Raw genomic sequence first — 26,367 nt, forward strand, 5'->3', positions numbered from 1 at the left:
TCCGGACAATGTAGAGAAGCAAGTACAAAGGCAACAAAAATAGGATTTCCTGAAAAGCGAAAAACGTTCAATGCAAGCAATTAATATCAAGGTTAGAAATGCAGTAAACAGACTCATTTAAAATACTGTGTAAAGTTTTTGTCAGTGTTCTATAAGGACACCCCTGCTTTAGAAATTATTCAAAGAAAAAAACCCAAACTTATCCTACACGAAATGTTATACCCAGTTAGGTTTCAGCTATTCTTGACCTCAGGAGACCAAGGGCTTGATACAATTTATGAAAATCCTGAAAGGTGTGGACAATGCCAACACAACAGGTAACTTTATGCTCATTGGTGAAGCAAGAACGCAAGAGCCCAGCTGGATGTAATAAAAGAGTGTATTTAGGACTGAGAACGGGAGCACTTTTACACAAAGTGTTGGGTGTCAGCAACAAATTGAAAAACCATGAGGTTTGAAGCTGAGTCTCCAGAAACTTTGAAGTAGTGATGCATGATATCCTGGGATCAATAAACTACTAAGCAACTGAATAAATGCATTGGGCGGAACGACCCCCACTTGTTTATAACCTTTTTATGTTCGTTTCTGCATAATAGCACTCCGGTAGTCTAAAATCCAGCCATATCTCATTTAAACTGGGTCACGCAGTGGATTATTCAAAGTGAATGCTTGAATTTTTTTTAATTTCTACCTTAACAAAAGCAAAGCTAACTATGTAATTGATTAGCAGCTGATTCAAACACTCTGATTTAAAATGGATAGACTCACTTTATTTTATTTTTTTTTAGAAAATGCAAAGTGTTTTATAGGTGTGATAATATTTGGTAAGATTAAAGATTAGCCCTGGTTATGTTTCTTTACAGAAAAGGAGAAGCTAGCAATCTATACATCCTATAAAAAATGGAAATGTCCATGTACACAGCTGATGTACGACCAGTATTCAGTAGGATACAAGTTTCTGGCCCATTGTACTGGGCAATTTGTAAGTAAAGGGACAAATCTACATCATTAAAGACACTAAAACTAGATAATCACAATTGGTAGCAAGAAAAAGGAATGATGTATTCTATATCAGACATGTAAGGTAACCTGCTAGATATCAAGCTGAATAGTAGTACAGCAGATGACAACGAAATATTGCTCAACTGATGTAATCTGAAAAGAGGAAATTAAATAATGGCACAAGCACAATTTGTATAATGCAGGGTTTGCTGCTAATTGAACATAAGGACCATGCAAAATCACACTTTGTCTTCACAAAGCCTATAGCTAGAGGAGGGGTAGGTTAAATCACACCTTTTTAAAACAAAAACCACAGCCTACCAATTTATCAACAGGGATCTTTTTTGTCCTGTGCTGCACCGAGCATTTTAAGCAACAGCTTCGCCTTACACTTTCATCTGAACACCAACAGCAAGCTTTGCGCTATTTATTTCCTCATCGTATTTACATTTCAGGCATCCTTCATGTTTTCACACCATTTCGGAAGCTATTAGAAGCGTTTTCACAGGGCTTCCCCCGCACACTGCCTGGGAGATGCAGTAGTGAAAATGAAAGCGGCCTCATGTAGAGATTAAATCCATTTTATTTCTTTAATGAAGGAAAACAAATATCGAAACTCCTCATTCCTTTCAAAAAACAATCCATTGGATGAAGGTGATCTTTACGGCTTTTCTTTGATTTTCTATTTCTGTTACTCCCCCTTTCGTGGGATAAAGCCATTGACACTCTGAGAGTCAGGCATCTTTAGCAAGAACTGACAGATACCTGTACAAGAAACTGACTGCTGTCTCAGCTGCTCAGCAGTAGACCAGCTGCAGAGAGTGGGGTCTTATCCTTGGAAAGAAGAAGGTTGATGTACCAGCCTGATATTTAGCCACCACATTGAACAAACTGCCCCAGTTCCTTTTAAAACGCAAGCCGTCTGCTGTTGGCTGCAGCACTGATGTCAGGTAATGTTTTTTTCTCCTCCACTGATAGGAAAGTATGAGCTATGAAGCTACTGACACAACGTCAGACACAAACATGCATGCCCACACCTAAGCAACTGACACATGAGATAATCTGTCTCTGACAGAATTCCTGGTCTGTAAAGCTCCTTGCATTTCTCTCAATTACACAAGGGTTATTGACAGAATCATGTAGCATAATGTAGGCTATATTTTGTTTCATTTCCCCAGGGGAAATAACCTGATACTTGGCATGTGTGAATAAAATACTCAGTGCCTTCAGTTCTGTGATGGTAGTGTTTAACTACAGCCTTTTCATCAGCTTCATTGGATTTTTACAGGGGTCCCTTAAAGACTTTTTTTAAAATAAAAAAAACGTTTTGGAGCTCACCGTGACTAATCAGATGGCTCATGAAGAATGGGGGTAAAATGTTAGAAAGCTGGGTGAAACAAACAGTGCTTAAAATGATGAATAATTAAAAATCTGAGCTTAGAAAATATGAAGAAGGTGCACTTTCAAACATGACTGAGAATCAGGGAATTAAACTTTTTATTGAGATGTTAACATTTTTAAAAATGAAGGCAAAGCGCATAAAATCTAACCACAAGGAATATTTCAGAACGTCTTAGTCAAATTATGCAGAATCAAACTCTAACTTGTACTGTACACTATTGTAAATCCATTATTTACAGCAACTCGGTAACTGGATTCACTGAATTATTTTTGGACACATCAGTCTCCGGCATCCTTTTTATGTCACTGAAAACAAGGAAAAAAACCAACCAACAAAACAAAGAAAATCAAAGAACACAATGTGCAATCCAGCACTCATCTGAAGTGCTTGATGCTGTGAGTCATTGTTCCTCTAAGAAAAAGTGCCCACTTATTCACTGCACACAGATGGGAAGCCCCCAGGACACTTACCGCCTTCCTCCACAGAATGGCACGGTACTGTGGGACTCTCTGGTTGTTCTGGTCCGAGAGAACTACAGACAAGTAGAAAGGATTCTTGTCTGCATCTGTGCCAACATAGTTCTGATGCACTGCAAGGCAAAGAAAACAAAAAGCCTTAACGAATGTAATAATGTAAAATAATGCCTGTCTTGCAAAGGTTGATGACCTGACTGTCAAAATAATTAGTTTCTTTTGACCCTCTCACTTTACCCTGTATTATGAAAAATAATGAAAGTTATAAAGAGATAACAAGATGAACAATGCTTCCACAAGACAAATTTTGGACGTTGTTTGAAATTGTTTCAAACATCTTTGTCTGTGTCACGTTTACGTCATGTTTATGTGTCTATGCAGTTCAAGTTACAGTAGTGGTCATTGCTAATGACTTGTCAATGTGTTCATGCTTCATTTTGATAGTTTACTAGAACACTTAGGTGCATTTGTATCATTTTGCTTAAGCTTTGTACAAACGTCAGTACAGTATATTTTTCCTGATTTTATTTAGGTCCTAGATTGCCCAGCAAGTGAGGCTTAACTCTGCACTTCTTTCTGGTTCAATTCTGGATTAGGTCACTGGTCAGGGCATAGTGAGAACCGTCAATGAGTGACGGACACTCTCCAAAGTTGTGCGGCATAGTCGAACTGGCATAGATATCTTTTACTTGGCCACAGACCCCTGTTACACTGACATGAGGGCAGAAGTGGTGAAGCCAACTTGATTAACACATTGGGAGATTGTAATAAGACAGTTAGCAACTTGCTGTACTGTATATATATGTAATTATTGTATTTACTGTACAGGTATAGAAATATTTTGTGATCAAAAATGCAACTTTGGAAAAGTGAGCTAAAAACACAAATCCAGTTTTGATATCCTGTTTCACAGACAATTTAGGTCTTTTTAAATTGATGGTAAGAATAAACTGTGCATATGGCTTATCCTTTTACTTTTTATGTGAAAAATGTATTTTTGCGATTCTAGGGTAAGTACCAGGACTGGAAAACCCATACTGTATATATAAAGTAATTTATTTAATAGAAAAACCCTTTAAAGTGTTATTTATCCTTTAAAGGATATTTTTAGTATTCTTTCAGATACTTTTTGATCTATTGTTGCGCATTCATTTTGGAGAAGCAGTTGGCTGTTATCACAAAGAAAAGGGAAGCTCAGTGACCTTCAATGTAGTTTGAAAGACAACAGAAAGATTTCAAATTGGATTTCTACAGAAACCCAAACCAGAATCAGATTAACATTTAGGTTGAACAATTCCAGTCTGTATATTCAAAGCATTTGTCCTTATTTTTTTCAATTAGCTTAACTTAATGTCCGCCTTACCTTCCTGAGGTCTAAATGCACCACAACAGTGCCTTGTGCTGAGTTAGGGATAATGCATTTTTAACGATCTTCATCATTAGGCTTAGCACGGCCTGATTTATTACTATGTTGACATGATTATTACAAAGGCGAGCCAGCCAAATTTTAATTGTGTTAGCTCTAGGGATCTGGACTGCAAAGCTCCTAGCTATTCCACTCAAATTAGATATGAATGTCATATAACATTTAGCTCTTACCAGGATGGGGGTTCTGGAAGACAATTTGGGAAATGCTACATTACGTACAGTATGTTTCAGATATTTCACTTCCTGTTTTGACACCTAAACAGCTGGAGTTTGACCAGTGCAGGTCTGTGGTGATGTTTCAGCAAAACAGGGATTTCTTACAGATGAATATGATGGGGAGATATAAGTTATTAGAGATTTCAGTGTATAGCGTTATAGTGTTAATACCTTAGTTATTTGAAGTCATTTGCTTTAAATAGAGATTCCAGGAAACAGTGCTTCTTTGCTAAGTAAAGAGAGACTGTCATTTTACCTCTGTCTTATAGGATCAACAATTTCCGTGCCCCATGTTGTTTATTGTCCATAACAGTATTTAAAAATGTATTATTGTTATTGTTATTATTGTTATTGACAGGGCCCTCATCAAAGCCAAAAACAGCCCCCGGACCATCAGCCGTCGACAGTCAATCAGGAACCCCTGGCCTAACAACTGCATTCCTTTGGTGCTTCCCTTCCACCCTGACACACTTTCTACCCCCAGGACCATTCAAGGACAACTTTTCCATCCTACAGGCTGAGCCCTCTTTTCTGACCACCTCATCATCTCATATCGCCGACCACCTAATCTGCGTAACCTTCTTGTTCACAGCTCCCTTGACTGCCCTCAGCAACCATCCACACCAGGCACTTGCCCTTGCAACAGAGCTCGCTGCGTCACCTGCAAGTACATATCTAACACCACACTCATTCAGGGCCCCTCAGGATAATTCCGGATCACCCAGGCGACCTCTTGTATCTCCAGCAACCTCATTTACTGTATCTCCTGCAGGAAATGCCCAGCTATCTACGTTAAAACCAGAAACCAGAAGGAGAATGAAACATAGTTTCTCATTTTACCTCAGACGGCCATTATCACACTGATCTCCCCCATTCTCAAAGAAGGGTTTCTTTACTCCCATAGCAGAAAGACATCCGAAAGAAAAATTATCCTGAAACTTGGTTCACACCTTCCCCCTTCTCTCAATGACAGACTTGTTTTCCTGTAATCTTCTTTATTCACAGGAACAAGTAAGCGGTTTATTCCATGCTGAAAAGAGAAGAAAGAAAACACAATGTTACACATTGTGTTTTCTTTCTTCTCTTTTCAGCATGGAATAAACCTATTACTTGTTCCTTTGCAGCCTATGCATGCCGACACAGCTACCCACCTGAACTACTTTTCTATTCACATGCAGGTTTCGACTTCACCCCTCTCCCCACTCCGCACCACTTGAGTGGCCTCTCTGCCTCTCCCATGCTCCCGCTTTCCTCCACTCTCCCAGTTTTTGTTCTCCTGTTTTATTTAATCTTTGCTGTCTGCCCTGTCTTTCTCACACCCGGAAAGAAGGCTCCACAGCCAGAATGTTGTGTTTTCTTTCTTCTCTTTTCAGCATGGAATAAACCTATTACTTGTTCCTTTAAAAATGTATTCTGACTTTCATACTGTTAATAGTAATATTTAATCCAAAATCTGCTCTGAGGTGTAACGTGTATTTAATTGTCAGTATTTGCAGTTTTTATATAGTACTCCAATATCAAACAATTCTAATGACGTTGAATTTCACGAGTCTATTTTATTGTGAGGATTAGGTGCACTGATGTGAGTGGTGACAAGGTTCACAAATGAATCAAAAACTACATTTATCCAAGATGAAAATCAACATAAAACTCTTGCATGAAAAAAGCAATGTACTGTATGAATCAGACTATTTATTCAAAAATAAGGACAGCACACAAAAAGGAAATGTTAGCTTTTCTTTCCTGAAAAGCTGAGGAAGTACTATAAGTAAACAGAGACACTGTAGACGTTTAGAATGTAAAGTCGTATGGATGTTTTTCTTTCTATACTGTATCTACTATTTATTTTCCTTGCAAGTAAGAAATCTTAAGAGTTTTTTAGCCGATAGCTCCTGAGAAATGAAGACATCTGACTCCTTTAGACGACTTGTTTGCTGTAAGTCACAGAGACTTGGTTTGTTCTTATTGATGTGGCTATGAAGATCATGACTGCCTCTCCTACAATTAATGCTAATGCATTCAAATGGAAGAAATGAGATACAATTTAATACAGATAATTTATTTTGTATTCTACAGAAGAGCTATGGATTAATTGAAAACAGGTGCACTGAACTCTTTACGTAGGTGCAGAGCGTAGTCTATAGCCTGCTATTCAAATACAGTGCTTTCACCTTTTTCATGATGAAAGCACTACAGTAACCTTATAAACAACATTGGTAATCTAGATTAGATGTGAACTGTTTTATATATTTTGTAACAACAGTCTTCCTTCTGACTACTGATACAGACAGTAGGGGATCAAAATACATCAACACTAAACATTTTGTTTCCATAATATAGTGAACACTTATTGTATCAAAAATGAATGGCCCTTTCATGTTTATCTTTCAGTTGGTCCTCTAATTGTAGAGGTTACTATATAACATATACAGTATTCACAAGAATATCTTCTTATTTTTAATGGAGCATCTAGGATTCTGATGTCTAGTATTGTCAAATACGTTACACATTGACTCAATATACAAGGTTAATTTTTGGCATTTTGGAAGGAGGTTTTAAGGCCTGAGCACACATTTTTGCATGGAATGGAATGTGGATTAGCAGTAACAAATTCAAATGTCACTACAAATAGTTATTTGATTAATATGCCATGTTACTCACTGATGTTTATTAATTCCTCCCCCATTTTTTTAATTAATAGTTTTAACAATTTAAAAACCTTAATCAATCTGGAAAGATTTTATTGGATTAATATTTTCACACTGCGCCTCTGGTGTTAACATAATCTTGACATTTATACCTCTGGCATTTGAATGACTGGCATTCATCCTCCTAGGATTAAACATTTCTTTCTTGATTAAGACTCTTGTCCTATATTATCAGGGCTTTGAGGTGAGGACATCATGGTTTCCTAACCATTAAAAGTCCTCGTTTACTGGATTTTTGTTGTTTAAAAGATTATAACTAGTAGTAGTAGCAGCACCATTATTATCAATAATATTACTACTAATAATAATAGCACCAGCTGACTGACTTGTATTCTAATGCAACTTGGAGAAAGAGTACAGTCTTGTTTCTCTCTAACCGCTTAACAGTTCAGGCTCTCAGCCATGCACTGAACTTACGATTCAAATGTGCTTTCCAGCAGTGTAATGAGCCCACAGAAAGAGGTCAAAAGTTTAAACCCCTGCATTAAATATATCACTGCAATTTGAAATTCAGAAGCTTCTCACACACATCTCGTTTAACTTCTCATCTAACCCACCACTACACGACTACATGACTGCATACCTTTTTTTATGGAAAACAGGCATAGTAAGGACAGCGGGTCACTGGAAGACCACTGTTAAACAGCAGGAATTTGTGTTCAGTGGGGGTGGGGCATTTCCCCTCTTCTTCCAGAGCACTTCTAGGGATTAGAGTTATATTTTGAAAGAAAACTATTACAGGCAAAACCAAATTATTCCTAAGTAGCCTTAATGGAACCCTGTTCATGACACGCAGTATGTGTAGGCAGGAATGGTGTGCCATTTTGCTGGTTTCTCTTCCAGACTCTGATCGGTTTTGGCTTATCAGTGCTTTTGTATGCAACGATATCAGACTCACTGCCCTGCAAGTGCTGCAACTAACACAAGCCTGATTCCAAGATGGCCAGACCTCAGTGGTGGCTGGTGACCTACAAATAAGCTCCCAACTAGACAAAACACTGCAATGGCTGCTAGTGATGGGGCAGGCCTGTCAAACAAGCACAAACATGTGATAGTGTTTAGAATTCCTGCATGCTTTACCTACTATGCCATCACTGCCTGTGCAGTTTTGTTAAAAAGTATTCACACCCTATAAATAATAGATGACAGCTGAAGAGATTCATAGTGACTACATGTCTTACTGTCATATACAGTGTGTACACATACTGTAGAATGTGTACATTTGATTTATTAGAAGGGGTGTTTCCTATGACCTCTTCAGCTTGCTGAAATCGTTCCAAAAGGTTTGAAAAACAAGCCCACAGGTACAGTAAAACCGCCATGGAAAAATCTTAAAGCCTATGGATACTCTTCATAAATTAGGAATGTTGTGTATCTTGCATGACAAATGTTTGAATTTGCACATGAAACCTGTATGTTGAAAAATTGCTTTCAAGTTACCAGTTTTGAAGTCTCTTGAAGGCCATTTGTTCCTAGTATCCAGTTTTCAGTGATATAACAGAATGCAAGCAATACAGCAATTCAGTTTTAATCTTTCTTAGATATCTTGCAGTCTATCTACAATATTTCTGCAGAGTGCTACAGTTTAATTTTTAAAAAGCTAGTTTTCTTAAATTATTGTATTATGAGACATTCTATACATTAAAGGTTTGAAGTTCATTATTGTCATGAATATTTCATCTAATTACTGAACCTTCACTTATGTGGAATGTAAACTTCTCCAAAACATAAATACGAAAGAATAGGAAAACATACAGACCTTCCATTATAAATATTTTAGTACATGTTTATACCAGATCAGTGTTGAGAAAAAAAACCACAAGAAGTGCTTAAAAATGTGTTGCAATTACTGTACTTGAATTATTGCAAGTTAAAATATGAAAGTTGTGTTGCAGTTTCTTCTGCTGTTTGTCTCTTGCATTAAATATTTTTTAAGTCTTTAGTTTTTCTGTCTTACAGCCCTTTATTTATTAATACATAGTTAATTAATAAAGAGTATGGTCCTTTTTTACATTTCATTCTATATTCTTAATTCTGTGCTCAAACATATAGTGTATGGGGATTGAAATATGTACTGTATAGTGAGCACAATGAGTTGTATTCTGTAATGAGTTGATATTATAGAAGTGCAATACTGCTAGTTATGCTAGTCATACATTTTAGAGTCAGCCTGTTTATTTTGTTTTACAGCTATTTTGAATGTTTTACACAACAAGTGCTGTCCATAAAACTACGTGGCACGGAATTCAGAAATGCCTAACAAATCTCCTTCAGTGCTCTTCTCTGTAAAACAAATGAAATATACATTTAGGACACCTGCTTTAAGAGGAACAGCCAGGATTGTTGGTTTTCATTATGGACCAACACTGGTGTGTAATTCACAGTGTCAGTGAAGTCTACAACAACCCAGTAGGTGAATAATTTTAAATGCAATTAAAACTTAACTTGTGATTGAGGGTTTATACTGCACAAGCATGGAAACCAGCCCTAGTGAGAATCATATGCTGTAAGACACAATGTTCACAGCTATTGAGGAAACAAACAGATCTGTTTTCAGTATCAATGGAAATGTATTTTTAACAAAACCTTTACGGACATCTACGTGCATGGTGGAAAGTGAAAATGAATCTACTGTATACATCTGGCAAATATATAAGACAGAGTAAGAACAAATTGTGCACCTTTTCCCAGGAAATATTTGAAATACCATCTGGTGTGGTATTCTGGATTCTCCAAGTGTACATCAGTTCTCCGCCAGGTGCCAGGAGTATAGTCTGTGTTCTAGAAGCAAAACAACAACAGATGTTAGAAAAACATCATAGCAGTACAGTCTTTCTATCCATTTCTACCAAAAAGAAAGCACAGTTTTTAACAAAGATGTTAAAACGGTTGATTTTTTAAGCATTGCCACAAGCTTTTCTTTTTAGTTTGGTGTCTTAAATGAGCAAATGTGCTTTACCACTGCAGCTTTCATGAAAACCTCAAGCTCACAGGTGCTCTGAAAGTCACAAGGAAGCTGATGGTCAGTACAAGCCAAATCTAGATTCAGCACCGCTCAGCTGTTTGTGAGTGAAATCCAGAGAAATGGTAAAGTACTGTATTATAGACAGCTCAACCTGCAAACCAAATAATTTACTGGTTGAGCCCTCACAGAACCCCAAAATGTGTACATTTTTACTAGCATGTTCAAAATGTATTTTGTTCTGAGAAGAAATGAGAACAGTGGATGTTTGCTTTTTTAATTTATTCCTACGCCTTCTGATTATTTGCACTGCTTCTCGGATAAAGTAATTTTCCTAAAGGAATTCTTGTTAATGTACCTTTGTATCGTATAATTACTTTTATTTTAATCCTGAAAAATACACACACACGCACACACACACTGATTAAACAAATAAGCAAAGCACCCATTAGGTATTCAGAACAGTTCTTTCTATGAGACAGATAAAAAGGACAGCCTATTAAAGGCTGTCATCCCAATAGCTCACTCTTGTGATAATTCACACCTTAGAGATCTAAGGAGAACAGTCTAATTTGTTTAGGTAAAAAAATGTCACAGTTGTGAAAGAGAAAAAGTAAACCTCAAGCTCGTAAAGTACTAATAGAAATTTGCCTTTAGGTTATTTTATTTTTACTATTAAATATTTTATCAACAAATTAATTAAGCCTCAAAATTGTACTGCATTAGACATGTCACACCAATGTCTGGATAGTGATGATAAATGAGCTGGACTACTTACTAACAAATAAAAAAAGTATAAATTCATAATATGTAATTTAAAGCAAAGATGATGTAGCATTTACCATACATGGAAACCATGTGTTTATTTCTACAGTAACTGCAATTTGATCAAATCATCCATTACTGCTGCACATACATGTACTGTAGATTTAATAAAATAAGCCATCCGGTTCTTTGACAGCACCTGACCTGAAAACAGTAGCTCTGATTGCCTCCATGAATTAGGAAATATGACAACTGCCCAGGAAGATACAAACATATCTTTACTCTCAAACCAATCTATGAAAATTAATTTTGCTTGGTCTGTATAATCACACTTTAAGGCTCCAGCATTTTCCTACAGTGCTTTACAACAAATCCTCAGCTATCTGGCATGCTTCTGTTTGCCTTTTGATGATACCAAAAAGAACCACTTCTTCCCACATAACCATAACCTTATGTGGTAATATTTCTAGTAAATTGCTTGTAAAAGTGAGGGAATTATTAGTGCTTGAATTACAGGGCTTGCCTCTGTGCAAAAAACACGAACACTGTGCCAATACAGCATGGTTAAAACATGATTATTTCAAGACCTACAAGATGTATAAAATGGCAGATCTGTTGGAAAATATGCAACTTTTCTTTACAAAAACAGGAACAACAATGGAATGCTGTACCCTCTTAATTAGTGTGATTGAATAATGTGGTTTTAAAAAGTCTAAAATTACAAGCGCTACAGTTAAACATTAAAGGAACAGAACAACAAAAGAGGAGATTATAGGATCGTTCTTGTGGTTCTACTGTGTATTCCAGAAGCATTCATAAAGGAAATTTTATCTACATGTAGCACATTGCTTCCAAAATGTAATTTCTCCTGATGTGAATCTTATCAAGCACGGAGAATGAAAACATTGTGCATGACTGTGCACATGCACAGCTCCTCTGAGATTTGGCTTGGAACCTGCAATATAGACTTTCACAACAGACAAATGCCGTGAAATATTACTATGCACAAAATATAGCCATCATTTAATGTCATTAGGATAGGATTCATATTATTAAAATGCCATCTGGCGTGGTTCCACTGGTTTTAATATATGCACTGGAAGCCTTACTAAAAGCACTTGAAGAATGAAGCATTCATTAATGCCAAAGCTTAGCCATTCTGACTTCAGCAGTTGTTTCTAATCCAATATTCTCCAATATAATAAGAGAAAGTTTATAAGAATATACAATGTGGAACATCATGACTTACTGCAAATGATTATAACATACATACATTGTATGCACATGTTTGTATTGCATATAAGTATACTGAATGTAAATGAACATTTTTAACACTTTTAAAAATCATATCTTAATGTGCTCTTGCCCTGTGATTGTGTTGACTGCTTGGGCAACACCCCAAATCTCAGGGGAGCTGGTTTTCAATGAAAACTGGGGTTTAGTGTGACTGGGTCTGCCAGTAATTCTACTGCAGATTTGTTCAGCATCTGCGAGCGATCACTACAAGTCAACAGTATCAGCTTGTCATTGTTATTCCTGATTGTGTGGTCTTGTGTGGTAGTTATACTATATGTAGGGTGTTCTATAGTAACTCAAGAATTGAAGCAGAAAACCTCTGTGAAATTTACAATGATAAAGAAGGCATACTGTACATATACAGTACCATCAATTTAGATGTAACATTGACTAGAGAATAGCAAACTCCATATGTTCTGTTATGGCTCAGAATCTACTAAAACTAAGGAAAGTGTAACGAGTGTGTTGTATTCACTGCAGAATACAGTATGTCCTTTTTTTTACAGTATGATTTGCTTTTTTGGGCATTCTGATATTTAGGGACAGAACTACCAAACCTAATGAATCGGACCCCCCATTTGGTTTCAGTGTTCTTTCAGCACCAGGATGCTTTGGAATTGAGCACAATAGTGTTTCGTACTGTTTTAAACTAGACTTCCCCCTGTGAGGGCAATAATGAACTGTATTGTGCACCTGTCCAGCATGTATTTATAGTCTAATATACAGTACACATCAGTACAAGCTTCATCCTGATGGTGTTATGTGCATAGAAGTGACGTTATCAGAGCTATTTCTTAAAATATTTTCAGTCTCTCTACAAAACAAGGTCTAATATTTTTTAATGTTGTTTAGTACTCTTATGTTGGAGTCTATCTGTAGAAAATCTTTACATTTTAGTGAACAGAAAATGATAACTGCCATGTAAATCCAAATAAAGGCATGAATAACACCGACAGATGTTGCTTTTTTAAAACTTTAGCAACAAAACATTTAGTAACGCTTTCTGCTGTAAAAAGTTGATTCTCCAAACAGTGGTGTATAATTTGCTGAGCACCACAGGGGTTGCTGAGCACACAGTGTGGTCATGGCTTTCTCAGCTCACAGCCTGCAAACTTGCAGTGATAGCACTGAAAGATGCGCCACTCCTCCAGTCTGCACTGAACCTTCTGTACAACACTGCAGGGCTTGTCACACGTTAAAAGATGACTGGCTGTCTGGCTGGGCGGGTCAGAGTGTGCACTACCAAAAATCTCTTCTGGCAAGCGCTTAGGGTGATTGCCAAAAGAGATCACAGCTGGCCAGTGATGGCTCTGATGGTAAGCAGATGTTTGATGTATTTCTTAGGTTACATCATCCCACAATAAAACTAACATGCTTAAAAATATTAAAAAGAAGTCATTTAAAACTGCTTTCTGAGAGGTGTTAAGTCAGAATGCTGAGACAGCTATGCAATGCAAGTTCCAATCATGAGATAAACGCTTGAGAGTAATAATACTGTATGTGGTCATGCTGCAATGGTCTGCATCTAGTATATGAGCCTTCCTGGCTACGCATTCGCATTCATTCGCTCCATATGGACAAAGCAAATACCTGTGCATCATCTAGCCTTGTAAGGCAATATTGACAAATAGGAAAGAGGGTGTGCTGACATTTTCTTCCTCTTTTCCCTTCTCTTGTGTTTGCCACAGAAACAATGGAATGCAAAATAAAATAGAAACTATCCTTCACTCCAGTTCCGAACCTATTAGGTGAATGTGTTTGCCAATCTCAAAATTCAGCCTTCTCTTTCCTTCTCTATGCAGCCTGCCAATTCTGGAATGAGAATACCATTTCAGTACAAGTGCCTCTCCATGTGTTATGAGAGTGGGTATCTTTCCTGGCTCAGGAGGCCTCACTAAGACTGATTTTTGAAACTGGCAAGTATCCAGTATTTTGATGGTGGCAAGTGATTTTTGAAACTGGAGTTACAGGTGTTCTTGAACAAATAGGTTTACAGTATATGTAATTTTTGTTATTTTTATTAATTAAATAACTTTGCCTATTAGAGCACTTAACTATAATTGATAAAATTAATAAGAAAGCATGAGGCCACAGTCAGTTGCTCATCTCCCACTTTAAACCCATCAATTCATCATTTGCTGTTTATGGGAGCACTTTACGTGCACTATTTTAGAAGAAAGTCCCTCTCTTTCAAGGGTTGTAGAAATAAAATACTTTAAGCTTTCATTGTTCTTTTGTTGTAAGAAAAGGTTGTCTCAGTCCTGAGCCATTCTCATTGGAGCTCTCAGATATTCATATTTCTGTAATTATATTTTATAATGCTTGGGCTCCAGCAAGGGAACTTGGACCTTAATTGAACAACAGTGGCATTTGAAAAGAGAAATTGGAGTTTAAATTGCACACCCTAGTCAGCTGAATGATATTGATCTGTAGCAGCAAGGCAGAATAACACACATATTTCCATATATATGACTGGAACACTGATATTGATCATGAGAGTACTGTGAAACCACTTTGACGATTAAACTAGTACAGCCTTCATTAAACAGTAACACCCTTGTGAAAAAATAATGACATGCTTTTTATACAGATGACAACATCTTAAAGTCATAAATCTGCATACTTCAAGAAATACTAAAAAATACATTTTCTTTCTCAGCATTTTTGTAATCACAGCACTGCACAATATAAAACTAAATTATACATTAAAAGCTACAATGAAAAAACGGGTCTTCAAGCACGTTTTTAAAAATGCTCTCTAATGGATTTGTGCCAGGAGTTCCACAGATGTTGTGCTGCACATGAGAAGCCATTTCTCTTAGTGTCTGAAGTGAGTTAAAAGATTATACAGTACAGTATATAGTAGATGCACCTAAATAATACATTTTAGGATATCTACCCCTCTTTTGACATTTTACAATTTTTAAATGTAATATCTTCTTTTAAAAATATTATATTCCTAATTATTATTTGATGTGGAGCTCATATCTTAACTTAAAGAATCAAATCTTCGCAGAAGTCCATTTTCCCTGCCTTATTTCTTTTTGCTGGTAAATGGAATGATCAGCCTGTCCAAATGACAGACACTTGAACATCTTATCAATATCTAGGAACACAGATCAAGGGAGAAGACAAGACACTGACAGGCACCATTATGTGCTGAATTATATAACTAAAGGATCTGGAGTCATATTTAGTGTTTCCTGAGAGGTAAATCCAGCAGCTACAGACCCTGATCCCAGACAGAATAACATTCTGTGCAAGTCCCCAGTAACACTACCTAGGGGAAGCATAATTCAGTGATGGTTGAGTGAGCCAGAAAAGCACTTATCAGCCGTATTAGGCATAGCGCTCCATCTGGATTTAAAATATTTTCTTTTACATAATTCAGAAAGCTTTCTCCATATAAATGCATCTTGAACAAATAGTGCCTGGTCTTGGAAGGTTTTCAGGTGTAATTCTAAAAGGTTGCAAAGAAAAACAAAGTTAGCTACCCATCTATCCATCCATTATGAGACAAGTATGGTGTCTCTGCCCAAAACTGCTCTTGCTCCCTGTGCTTCCTGAAAAAGGCTCTGGATAACTGTGACTCTCATGCAGAATAAGCTGCTTTCGGTTAATGGATACATGAGGGTGGAATACATGAATGTGAAAATCTGGAATTCCTGTAACCCCCAGAAGAAAATGCTCAGTAGCTTACCTCTGTATGTATAATTTAATGCCACTGCCAGCCGTCCCCAGTATGTAGTGCCAGTAGTTCATTGCTTACTCATTGTCTACAGTCCACAGAGTGTGATTAAACTGTAGAAGCTCTTTTAACTGCGTATGCCTGATACTGTCAGCATAATCATTGTTCCAAACAATGTATTATTAGAAATCTTTGTGTCTTAAGAGTTTTCTTCCCTATCAATGCAACTGCTCACAGCCAAAAACAACAAAATGCGTGTGTAGACATTAGCTTTGTGTTGACAGCAGTGAATGAATTTTAAGCTATTGTGCTGCCAATGAAGCTACAGTTCTGCACTAAGCTCATATTTCGTGGCGCAACTGGTGAAAGTGCTGGTTTGAGCACAGGTTGAGCTCCAGCTGTGATCCAGGTGTTGTGGGTTCGAGACTGGGTCCCATCTCTAGTTATAGCAGGAGTTCCCCAAGCAGCCCTGTAGAAATGTGTGAGCGCTGCCTGGTATAGGAGGGGAATAGTCAGTCAGGGCTGTCTAACAAGTACAGTACAATAAAAAGTTTGGGCAGGTTATGGCAAAATAAGGATAACACAAACAAACGAAAGTACAAAGAGACAAACAGAAACCAACAAAACAACAAAGCCGAAGCTATACGAAAACACATACACACAAAGCAAACCAACAAACCAACAAAGCTGAAGCTGAAGCGAAGCGAAAACCGAACCGAGTCAAACGAAAGACTTCTTCCTTCTGAAAGTCTCCATATTATATAGTGAATAAGATGAGTTCTGATTGGCTGAGAAGCTGATGACGACATCATACTGAAACAATAGTGTAATGATGGACCACTTAGGGTGGGAGAACAATCAAGGTCAGTAGTGTGGAACATAACAAAAACACACAGACCGCACAGTGGGACGTAACAAGGCTCTTAGCCAACACTGTGACCCCTGCAACCTTCCTAGGTGCTTGCAGATTTGCCATGTTATCTGTGAGAGAGCTGCCTCTCTTCCAACTGGCACGGAATCTCTGGTCTGTGGTGGGTCGCCTGTGATACATTAAAAGATGAGCATGTCGGCCTACGTTTCCTCATTCTCTCCTTTGTGAAGGCTTTATAGCCTCAGCGAAGACATCTGACGATTCCCAAATCGGGAAACTATAACAAAAAATGAATGGGAGATTCTAAATTGAAAATAAAAATCAATGTGACAACTGCATCTCTCCCTTCCCCTTGCCAAGAAACGATCCTGGTGGCCTGTGGGTTCTGAGCGTGCACTTCTCAGCTCCCTAGACAGCAGATACTGTAACTCCACCAAGCCAAAAAAAAGGGTCCTCTGGTGCAGCAGTTTCACACAGTCTAGCTTTCAGAGGGGAGTGACGGCACTTTTTTAACTTGCTCATCGCACTGCGACCTGTTTCCGGAACACAAATTTGCAGTGTAGCACTATTTACTAAATCATACAGTACAATTGAAGTACACACCCATTTATTTCTAGATTAATATAAATGTAAATAAACCAATTGTCAACACAAGCTTATACAAGTATGAGGTTTTCTTACACTCCCATCTACATTCTGTGGCTTAAAACTTTAAATCTTATTTAAACACCCGATGAAACAATGGGCATTGTACTTCTGCTAATAGCACAGCTATTGATCTTTGCACAAGTGAAAATTGGAAGTGATTTTGCAAAGAGTACAGGTGTTTCAGAACTGGAAACAACATACAATAGATGAAAATGACAGCCTTTTGAATAGCAAAGATGGTAGACTGTGCATGCTTACACTCAACATTGTAAATAAGCCTACTCCCTCTTTTCTGAACAAATATACCACTCTTTATACCTCTACTTGCCAGGTAGTTTGTTGATTATACTTAAACATACTGTATTATGGTATAGAGAAATGGGAGAAGGCTATACATTTATTATAGGGTGTGTCTGCAATGAACTGCTAAGATCCTTATCAAGTCATCAGCAGAGGAAGTGGCTGAAGATTTCTGCAGTGTACATTCAGTGTGTAATTGTTGAGATTGCAAAGAAGTTACCAGAGAGAATGTGCTAAAAACAACATTATGTTCTCCTACTAAGGCTTGCCACATTCTCATGTTAACAGAATCCGTTTTAAAATAAAGTGAGAACCAACAGTCTTCACACTAAAAACACATTCAAGACCCATTTGTCTAATCTCACAAATTGCTAAAAAATACAGCGCATTAAAATGAAAAGAACAAATCTTAATTAGCTAGCCCACAAACTTCAAATGTAACAGTTTTGAAAAACATTTTTTAAATATTGATGTGTACAAAGCTTGCTATCCTTATTTTCCAGTCGAAAAGCAAAAAAAAAAAGCCACTGTTGCACCTGTGCATCAGATAAAAAGAGGGTGGAAGTGAAGAGAGTCTTCTCACATTAATCTGTTTTGTTGTCTGGCATTCTTTTATTTCCAAGTGTTTGATGTTGTCATCTTACAGGGACAAGAGCAGTTGTTCAGATGATCAAAGTGCAGATGAAAAGGGTTTGTCAGAGAAAGACCTTCAGTGGTACCACTGCAACATTCTGTAAAGCTATTCCACAGTATCTCACTCAAAACAAAGCACTTTTCTCCGCGGCATGTTTACAAGCAGTCATTTTTCAAGTCTCATGTAAAGTCTAGAGACACAACTGCCAAGATATAATTCAAGTCTCAAGTCAAAAATATTTGACTCAAGTCACAAGTCAACAACCCTGATGTTTTAACTAGGATTCAAATATTGTGCACTTGACAACGTTATATTCAAGTCACTTTTGTCAAGTCTAAAGTCCCAAATGACACGTGAACCCCCTGCAACAGGAATCAGAAATGACTTTCAGCATGATTTATTTTTAAGAGCAAACATGCTGAAGATCTGGAACAAAAAAAATTAAATATACAACGTATGGAATACATTACTTTCAGTTTTCAAAGCATTCATTGAAAATCCAGTTGAAATAAAAACCAAAAAGGAAGAAGTTAAAAAGACTCTGAAAGATGGGTATGATATACAGTAAGTCAAGAAACTGCACAGAAAAAAATGACTGTTCAATGTAGTCAAAAAGAAAAATGATCATTCACAGTTCTGGAATTATATTTTTCTTTTTTAAGGGTGATATTTTTTGGTTATTGATGCACTGTGTAGTTTGTTAATGGATTGAAATTCTTGGGGCTGTATGCTCTATAAATAATCATTGAACATGGACTAATGCTTCTAAGCTTTAAAGATGATGTAGTGAACCAGTTAACCTTTAATGAATGAGAAAAGACATTTTGCATTGAAGTGACTGTTGGTAAATAACTGTCATTTCTTAAAAGACAACTAATGAAACTGGAAACTGTTGAGAATATAGATTGTTTCACATAACAGATAAATATTTTTATTACCTCCTGCATCTCACATGCTGAAAAGTGTAATGTGCATACAGTAGCACGTATTAATGTTTATAAACAGTAATGCAAAGCAACTATCTTTAGCAAGAGTATTGTTTTTCATTTGAATGTCTCATTTGTTGATGTGAAAATGGTGATGTCCTAGATTTCAAATTCTGAATATGAAATATGAATATGACATCAAAGCCATATAACTCCTAAAAGTTAGTAAAATCCAAATGGAATGACAGCATAAAGTATTGTATCCACACATTTAGATGTTATAAAACGTCACTGTGCCATTTCAATCCTATCTTTTATTGTAGCTCATGTATCACATTTAGTGTTATCCAAGCACTGTCTTCTCATTTCAGATCAAATGTTCCTACATAATTCAGAAGTACTGTATGTGTATACTGTATGTGCATATGATAAAAAATTAAATCCTTCATAAATACATATGTGCATCAGATCTTGTGCAGTATGCAAGGCCAAACAACAAGACATGCACTGTTTTTATTTTGTGGTATTTCTACACTGACCTCATCAGAAGATCCATTTTCCACACGGAATCTCCCAGCTCTTTGTATAGCTCCATCTGCGTCACTGGAAATCAGCTGAGATGGGAAAACAAGAAGGACATAATATCAGAACAGTTTAACCACCTCTTCGAAAAAATTGTTCAGCAGCATTGTCAAGGAATTCACTTGCTAAATGAATTTAACTGAAGTGATCTTAACTGTCTTTGACAAATCAAGCTATTAGTTAATTATTAAATATTAATGCAATTACTATAGAAAGAAATCTTTAAGTTAGGACATTTTCAAACAGACACAGGAAGTACACAGTACATTCGAGCACAAAAAGTAAACCCGTAATAAGATTAAATGTTCTGAACATATAGCACAGAAATGTTAGATCTGAACTGTGCAAGATTGAAAGCCTGAAGGTTAGGCCCTGTCAAAAACAGACCCTGTTTGAATGAGAGAAGTATCTGTTACATTAAACCAAGTATACTGTATACATTCTAATATATATGTATGTATTTGGCTGACCCTTTAATCCATAACTAATTAAAGTACATTTACACCCATTTATACAGCTGGGTATTCTGCTACAGGAATACTGGGGAACTTCTCTTGCTCAAGAGTAGAGCAGGGTTTTACCCACAACCTTCAATTTTGGACCACTACTCCTCCCTTATTCTTGCTACCTATGTTCTATGTGATTACAGAGCGCCGAGTCACGAAATGTATTCGAAGCCTACTTTCTCCTTAAAAGAGGGGGAAAAAGCCCACACAAAACGCAAACTTCAGGCCCAGTACATGCACAGACACTTTGAAAAAGAAATAATTTACTAGAAGTTACACTAGTTTGCTTTTGTAGAAACGTGAACGATGCCACCCTCTGCTCAGGAACACAGAGCATTCATGAATGCTGAATGAAATGACACAAATAAAACTAGGATCTGAAAAGCTACAGATATTCACTTATGCTATCCCACTGAAAACAACTAATGAAATCAATGCAATACATATTGGACAAATGGTGTCAACAAATAGTGTCAACTGATCTCTTGAATACGCACGAGTATGTTCTGGATATGAGATGTTATTCCAACTGAATATGTCTGATATGTGAGTCTGCTGTTGCAAAAAGGTTTCAGTAAAGGAGTGCTTGACTGGGTTTGGTGGTACTGTTTGGGATATTGTAAATTTGAACTGGGGCTTTTAGTTTTGCAAAAACACCTGTGTGAGCAACTCTGTGAGCTGTATGTTGGCTATCATGCTGGCTTCAGAAATCCAGTTTATCGGGTATCTGATTAATGAAATTCAGAAAGTGTATTGCATTGGACGTTTCTCTTTACAATACATCTGATGCTACAGTACATACAGTACGTGTGTTACTTTTTTACCTCACACATATTTTTTTAGTTCAGGTGGGTAACTGCAACAGCATGCGTAGGCTGCCAAGGAATAAGTAATAGGTTTATTCCATGCTGAAAATAAAAGAAAGAAAACACAACGTTTCGGCTGTGGAGCCTTCTTCGGGTGTGATTTTTAAAATATTAACAAGTGTGTTGCTAGTTTTTCCATCATTAACGTTTTTTATAGCAGAATGGCTTCCTGCCAGTTAACATGCCTGTCTAAGACTCTGGTGGCGTGAAGTGTAAGGAGTGTATGTCATGTGTAGCACTAAAAGTTCCCCCCAGTCCTTTACCAATCATGGCCTCCTAATAATCTATAAACTGGCTTCATCACTGTGTTCTCCTGCCTAGTGATAACTGGTATGTGGTGAGTGTACTAGTGCACTTTGACTGCAGTCACATCTTCCAGGTGGGGGCTACACACCCCTATTACCCGTAAGGTGCTTTGAGTGAAGGGTCCAGAAAAGCACTCTAGAAGTGTAAAGATTATTATGAAAATGCAATGCATGCACAGTACAGTACATGTGGTATATACAGTACGCATGTATATATTTATACTGTATACATATAACAGATTTGGTTACTTAGTATGTCCTGAAGCTCTTTGAAGAAGAGTTATTTTAAAGTTATCATTCCCTTCTATCTCACAAATTCAATATTGTGCCATACGTGCAGAGCTGTGTAAATGTTCAAAAGCAGTGCGGTATATATCTTGACAGATCATCCATTTCCAGTGTAAGGCTTTGTGTGGACACTAATTTTCATAGCTCCCCCTGGTTGTTTTCACTGCTATTCTGTATAATACTATATGTTTTCTTCAATTAAATCTACATACCTGCAAAATGTGTGTGATCTGTTGTGCTGCTCTGGAATCTCAGATTGCTCTTTTCAAAATGGTCTGTAAATACCTTTAAATATGCATGTTTATATTTTCAGATTGTATCCACAAAACCATCATTTTACATAAATTGAATGTTGAAGTGGAAGTGGGTTTTCCCAGCATTGTAACAAAAGCAACTATCAAAAAACAGACTATAAAAATGGGAGACATCAATCAATTTCTACAAAAGGATGAGCCACAAGAAAAAATGAAAGAAAACTTCATCTTAAACCTGACCTGTTCCGTGTATTTTCATCGTGTTTCATAATTCCTTTTGATGAAATAACATCTGTTTATACAGAGCCAGGGATGCTTGTAGAACAATGCTTTGTAATAAACATGTTAAGCAGAAATCCACAATCAAATATTGGATTTGAAATATGTTTGGTCAATGATATATGTAGAGTACATAATTTGTATGAATCAGGTCTTTTGTGTCTGAGATATGGTTTTAAAGCAAGTGAGAAAAGACTAGCTTTATTTCCAAAGGGCCTCTAAAAGTGTCAACAACACAGATGTCACCAGCCTTCAGCACCGAATCTCTCATTTTCAACAGTACGTATTCACAAAGTGAAGACATAATCCATCAGAGCAACACAATACCAGTTGCTTAGCAACACCCGATACAACAGCTTTTCTCATTTCCTGAGTTTAATTTCACAGCAGCCAAATGATGCTATATGCCAAACACTGCTGGTACCAAACTCCACATTACTAAACGTTAACAGCAGTAAGGGGAGAAGACAGAGCAGTGAAGGTTTTGAGTGAGGGGGGAAAAAGGCTAAGTGTCTGGTAAAGAAAATTACAGCAGGTAGGGCCTACACCTTGAAGCAGCCAGTCGAGAGGAGGCAGAAGCATGCTGTGAATGAACTGCTGTGTATTAGCACTGCAGACTGCACCAGTAAAGCACAGATCTCCAGCTGTACGTGACTGCTACACAGACTCGGGACTGTGTTCTTTATTAGCGCAGTGAATGGGTTTTTACTAAAATGAAGGAAAGCTGAAACTGACTTCATTTTCAATAACTGAGAAAACAGAAAATACATTCCTTTGAAAGTGCTCCAAAATAGACTTAAGTGAGAAGTCAAACAGAAATATCTTTGTTTTTTTTTGTTTTTATTTTTTAAAACTGTCATTAGAGAATTTGTTTAATCTTAAATTCATACCGCCAAATGATTTAATATCCAACCTATCTTGTCCTACAATTAGGTTTTACACATTATGAGCAATGTGTCTTTATACAGTATGTTCCATGCTTCTTTGAAGCGACATATGCCTAGTAACCCAGCACACAAATTAGACAACTATTTGGTGCCCCACTTAGTCTTAATGTTCATCTGGAACACTGTGTGCAACACAGAGAGTGTATCTTTTCACCCGAACATGTTAGATTTAAAAATGTCAGTTCCACACAGTGTGACACTGCAAATATCTGATATGAGGCTACGTAGGATTAGGAGATTTTTTTATACATCATTAAATTAACCTTTTTGGTTCAGGTCAGTTAAATCTAAAAACATGTTAAATTGTCATAATTGAGATACAAAATGCCTAAATGTAAAAGTCATCAGCCTTAGTAGATTACTTCTGGCAAGTAAATGACAAAACCAAGGTAATTACAATTAGATCTCTATCTTATTATATATTAATGTGTGATTTCATATTTCTTTTTTTTTCATTTTCTTTTTTTTTGTTCCTGAAACTGTTGTGGATGTTTATCTCAAAATAATGATTAGAGACATTTTGAGGCAAAGATTCCAGATGCCCGAGAAGAATCGTAATTACCAAAATATTTGTCAAAAAGCTACATGTCTATTAAAAAAATACTTTATTTTTTCAAAATGCAAAACACTACCATCCATTTAATATGCTTGCTAGATACAGTGACATAGAGTTAAACATCATAACTGTTCCATAAAGCTACTTACTATGGACTAACTTCCAACTTCATTTTAGGCAAAGATTATTTTTTTCTGTCAAAATCTCATGTAGTGTGACTGTACTCATAGATGAGTAGTAAAAAAAAAAGAATAACTAAAATGTTTTACTTCCAAAATGGTAGATACAGCTCCTACAGCAGATTAACTCCTAAACAAGAACAGCTTCTGCTGAGTACTTCCAAGTGTTTGGCAAAAAACAAATGTCACCAAAATCAGAGTCCAGTGGTATACCAATAAATGTGAAAATGAACTGACGCACTTTCTGAAGAAGACAACACTCCATTTTAGAAACAGGCAGTCTCCAAGATTTAAGTGGCCTCTGAATGCATCCTATTAATTTATATCCTAATCTGAGACTGTTGTTTCACTTCATAACTAAAATTCAGGAGAAGGACAATTTCAAATTCTCACCAATCACTGGCTCTCTAGGTTATTCAGTATCCCATTTGTATGCTAAGACACCTTCAGCTCTTCAGATGAGATCGTTTCATTTTGTAAACCTCATTTTGTGTATTAGCCATTTAGTAAAGTAGAAGGTTTGAAGGAACTCTGGGATCAACAGAAGAAAGTACTATGGGAAACCAAAAAAACTTGCTCTGGGTTTTATTAAATTGTATAAATATGTATGAGCTTTACCACAATGTGCATTTCTTAAAGGTTGTGGCTAATTAGAGGGTTACAAGCATTCTGGTGCGTTATTTTATTAGCCTAAGCTGCACCGCTGTCATTTTCTGAAAGCATTTTCTAAACAGGTTACCATTTCCAATAGCAAACAATCGTCCTTTTGGGAGTAATAAACTGAAGCACTGGGAAACTTTTAAAAGAGAGCAATGGCCAGTTTTTGTTTTATTTTAGCTCCTTAATTACATAAGTCAGTATACCACTTTCTGGTATGATGTATAGCTTTTGACTACCATGCAGCCAATAACTACGTTTGTACTCAAATTGCACTCTGCTGAATGCCCAGTTTGTCTTATTTTATTGTGACATTTCATGGCCTGTAGTGGCATCACTCCAGCACTCTTCCGACAGAAACTGTGGCTAATACTATTATTGCACGCTGCCAGAAAGTGATGTGATTTCATTCAGAGCGCTCTGTTTCAGAGACAAAAAGAAAAAAAGAAAATCCAATTAGAATTCAAGAGGAAACATTTAGAAAGCATTAGACACATAAAGTAGAGTGCAAAGATGGAATGTTAGAGAATAAATTGTTTAGTTTTTTTTTTTTGAGAGATACATCTAAACCGCAACTGTGGTCAACAACGAACTGGAAAAATTGGCTGTCCCAATTAAATTTGTTCACACAGAATCAGAGAATAAGATCACTTGGTATGACCCTATGTAGCTACTAATTAGACTTTTGCACTGAAATATGCTCTTAATAAGCCATCAACTCTACAGTCAACCAAGAAGGATTTCAATTATCCAAACAGTTTGCAGGTATTCCATCACATTGAAGTCAACACAGACATGTGAACCCCCAGAACCAATATACATTAACAGTATCTACAAAATCTGAAACTGTGTCCACTGAATACTAATTGCATAGAGGATGACAGGCTGACATATAACACTTTAAGTAAACTGGGCTCATCAAATATCCTTCTTGTCAATCTCTTAAACGAAGTGTTTGCAGAGTAGCAGCTCAGCCTGGAAAGACCACTCACCTTTAAACTGCAGTAGTGTAAACAGAAACTGAGCCTCAGCAAGAAAGGTTACAATCCCCAGGGACATTTTCGGCATAAGCTTTGAGGACTTTATGACAGGAAGCTATTTTTCACCCCCTAGGCATCCTAATAGCCACCAACATTTCTAGGGAATAAAATATCTAATAAACCTGAAGGATATGAGTTGGATAGAGCAGGGAGGCTGTGTTGCTAGGCTTAGCTCTTCCAATAAGATCCATAGCTTTAGAAGATTAATATTTTCTACAGTAAACTCTGTTTGCACTCTATTGTAGTTTCCTTTCTGAACATTTTACAGTGTTTGGTGAGGGAATGAGCACACACATGCATCAGGCGATGACATTTCTTCGAAATTACAATTTCACAGGCATGATTTTGGACAGGAATAAGAAACACAGAGGATATCTATATAAAAACACAATCTAACAGGCAACACCCAGAAGCCACTGATCGGTATACTGTATAATGCCAATAAAAATGACTTCGGCATCTGCTCTGCTTTTATATGCACTGTGGTTGAGAAGTAACAGCTTGTGAGATATTGAACCAGGGTTGAGTTCCTGGGGAATGGAGAAATAACGTGACCTTCTGAATCAGTGTCCTCTGCGGACCATTCCCT

General features: G+C 36.9%; 2 protein-coding genes across 4 annotated transcripts in view; one reads left to right on the forward strand and one right to left on the reverse strand.

The window, feature by feature from the left end:
- Window positions 1-26,367, reverse strand: part of garnl3 (GTPase activating Rap/RanGAP domain like 3) — a 141,063-nt gene that overhangs the window by 50,907 nt on the left and 63,789 nt on the right. For all 3 annotated transcript variants that reach the window (XM_088614920.1, XM_088614918.1, XM_088614919.1), the window contains exons 3-5: window positions 19,859-19,933; window positions 9,911-10,010; window positions 2,875-2,993 (exon numbers count right to left, since the gene is read on the reverse strand). In XM_088614920.1, coding sequence (XP_088471046.1) covers window positions 2,875-2,993; window positions 9,911-10,010; window positions 19,859-19,933 — 294 coding nt within the window. The remainder of the gene's footprint in view (window positions 1-2,874; window positions 2,994-9,910; window positions 10,011-19,858; window positions 19,934-26,367) is intronic.
- Window positions 1-26,367, forward strand: part of ttll11 (tubulin tyrosine ligase-like family, member 11) — a 309,887-nt gene that overhangs the window by 29,135 nt on the left and 254,385 nt on the right. The window lies entirely within an intron of this gene.

The sequence above is a fragment of the Lepisosteus platostomus genome, chromosome 21 (assembly GCF_059453375.1).
Source record: "Lepisosteus platostomus isolate fLepPlt1 chromosome 21, fLepPlt1.hap1, whole genome shotgun sequence".
In the NCBI taxonomy this organism is placed as follows: domain Eukaryota; kingdom Metazoa; phylum Chordata; class Actinopteri; order Semionotiformes; family Lepisosteidae; genus Lepisosteus; species Lepisosteus platostomus.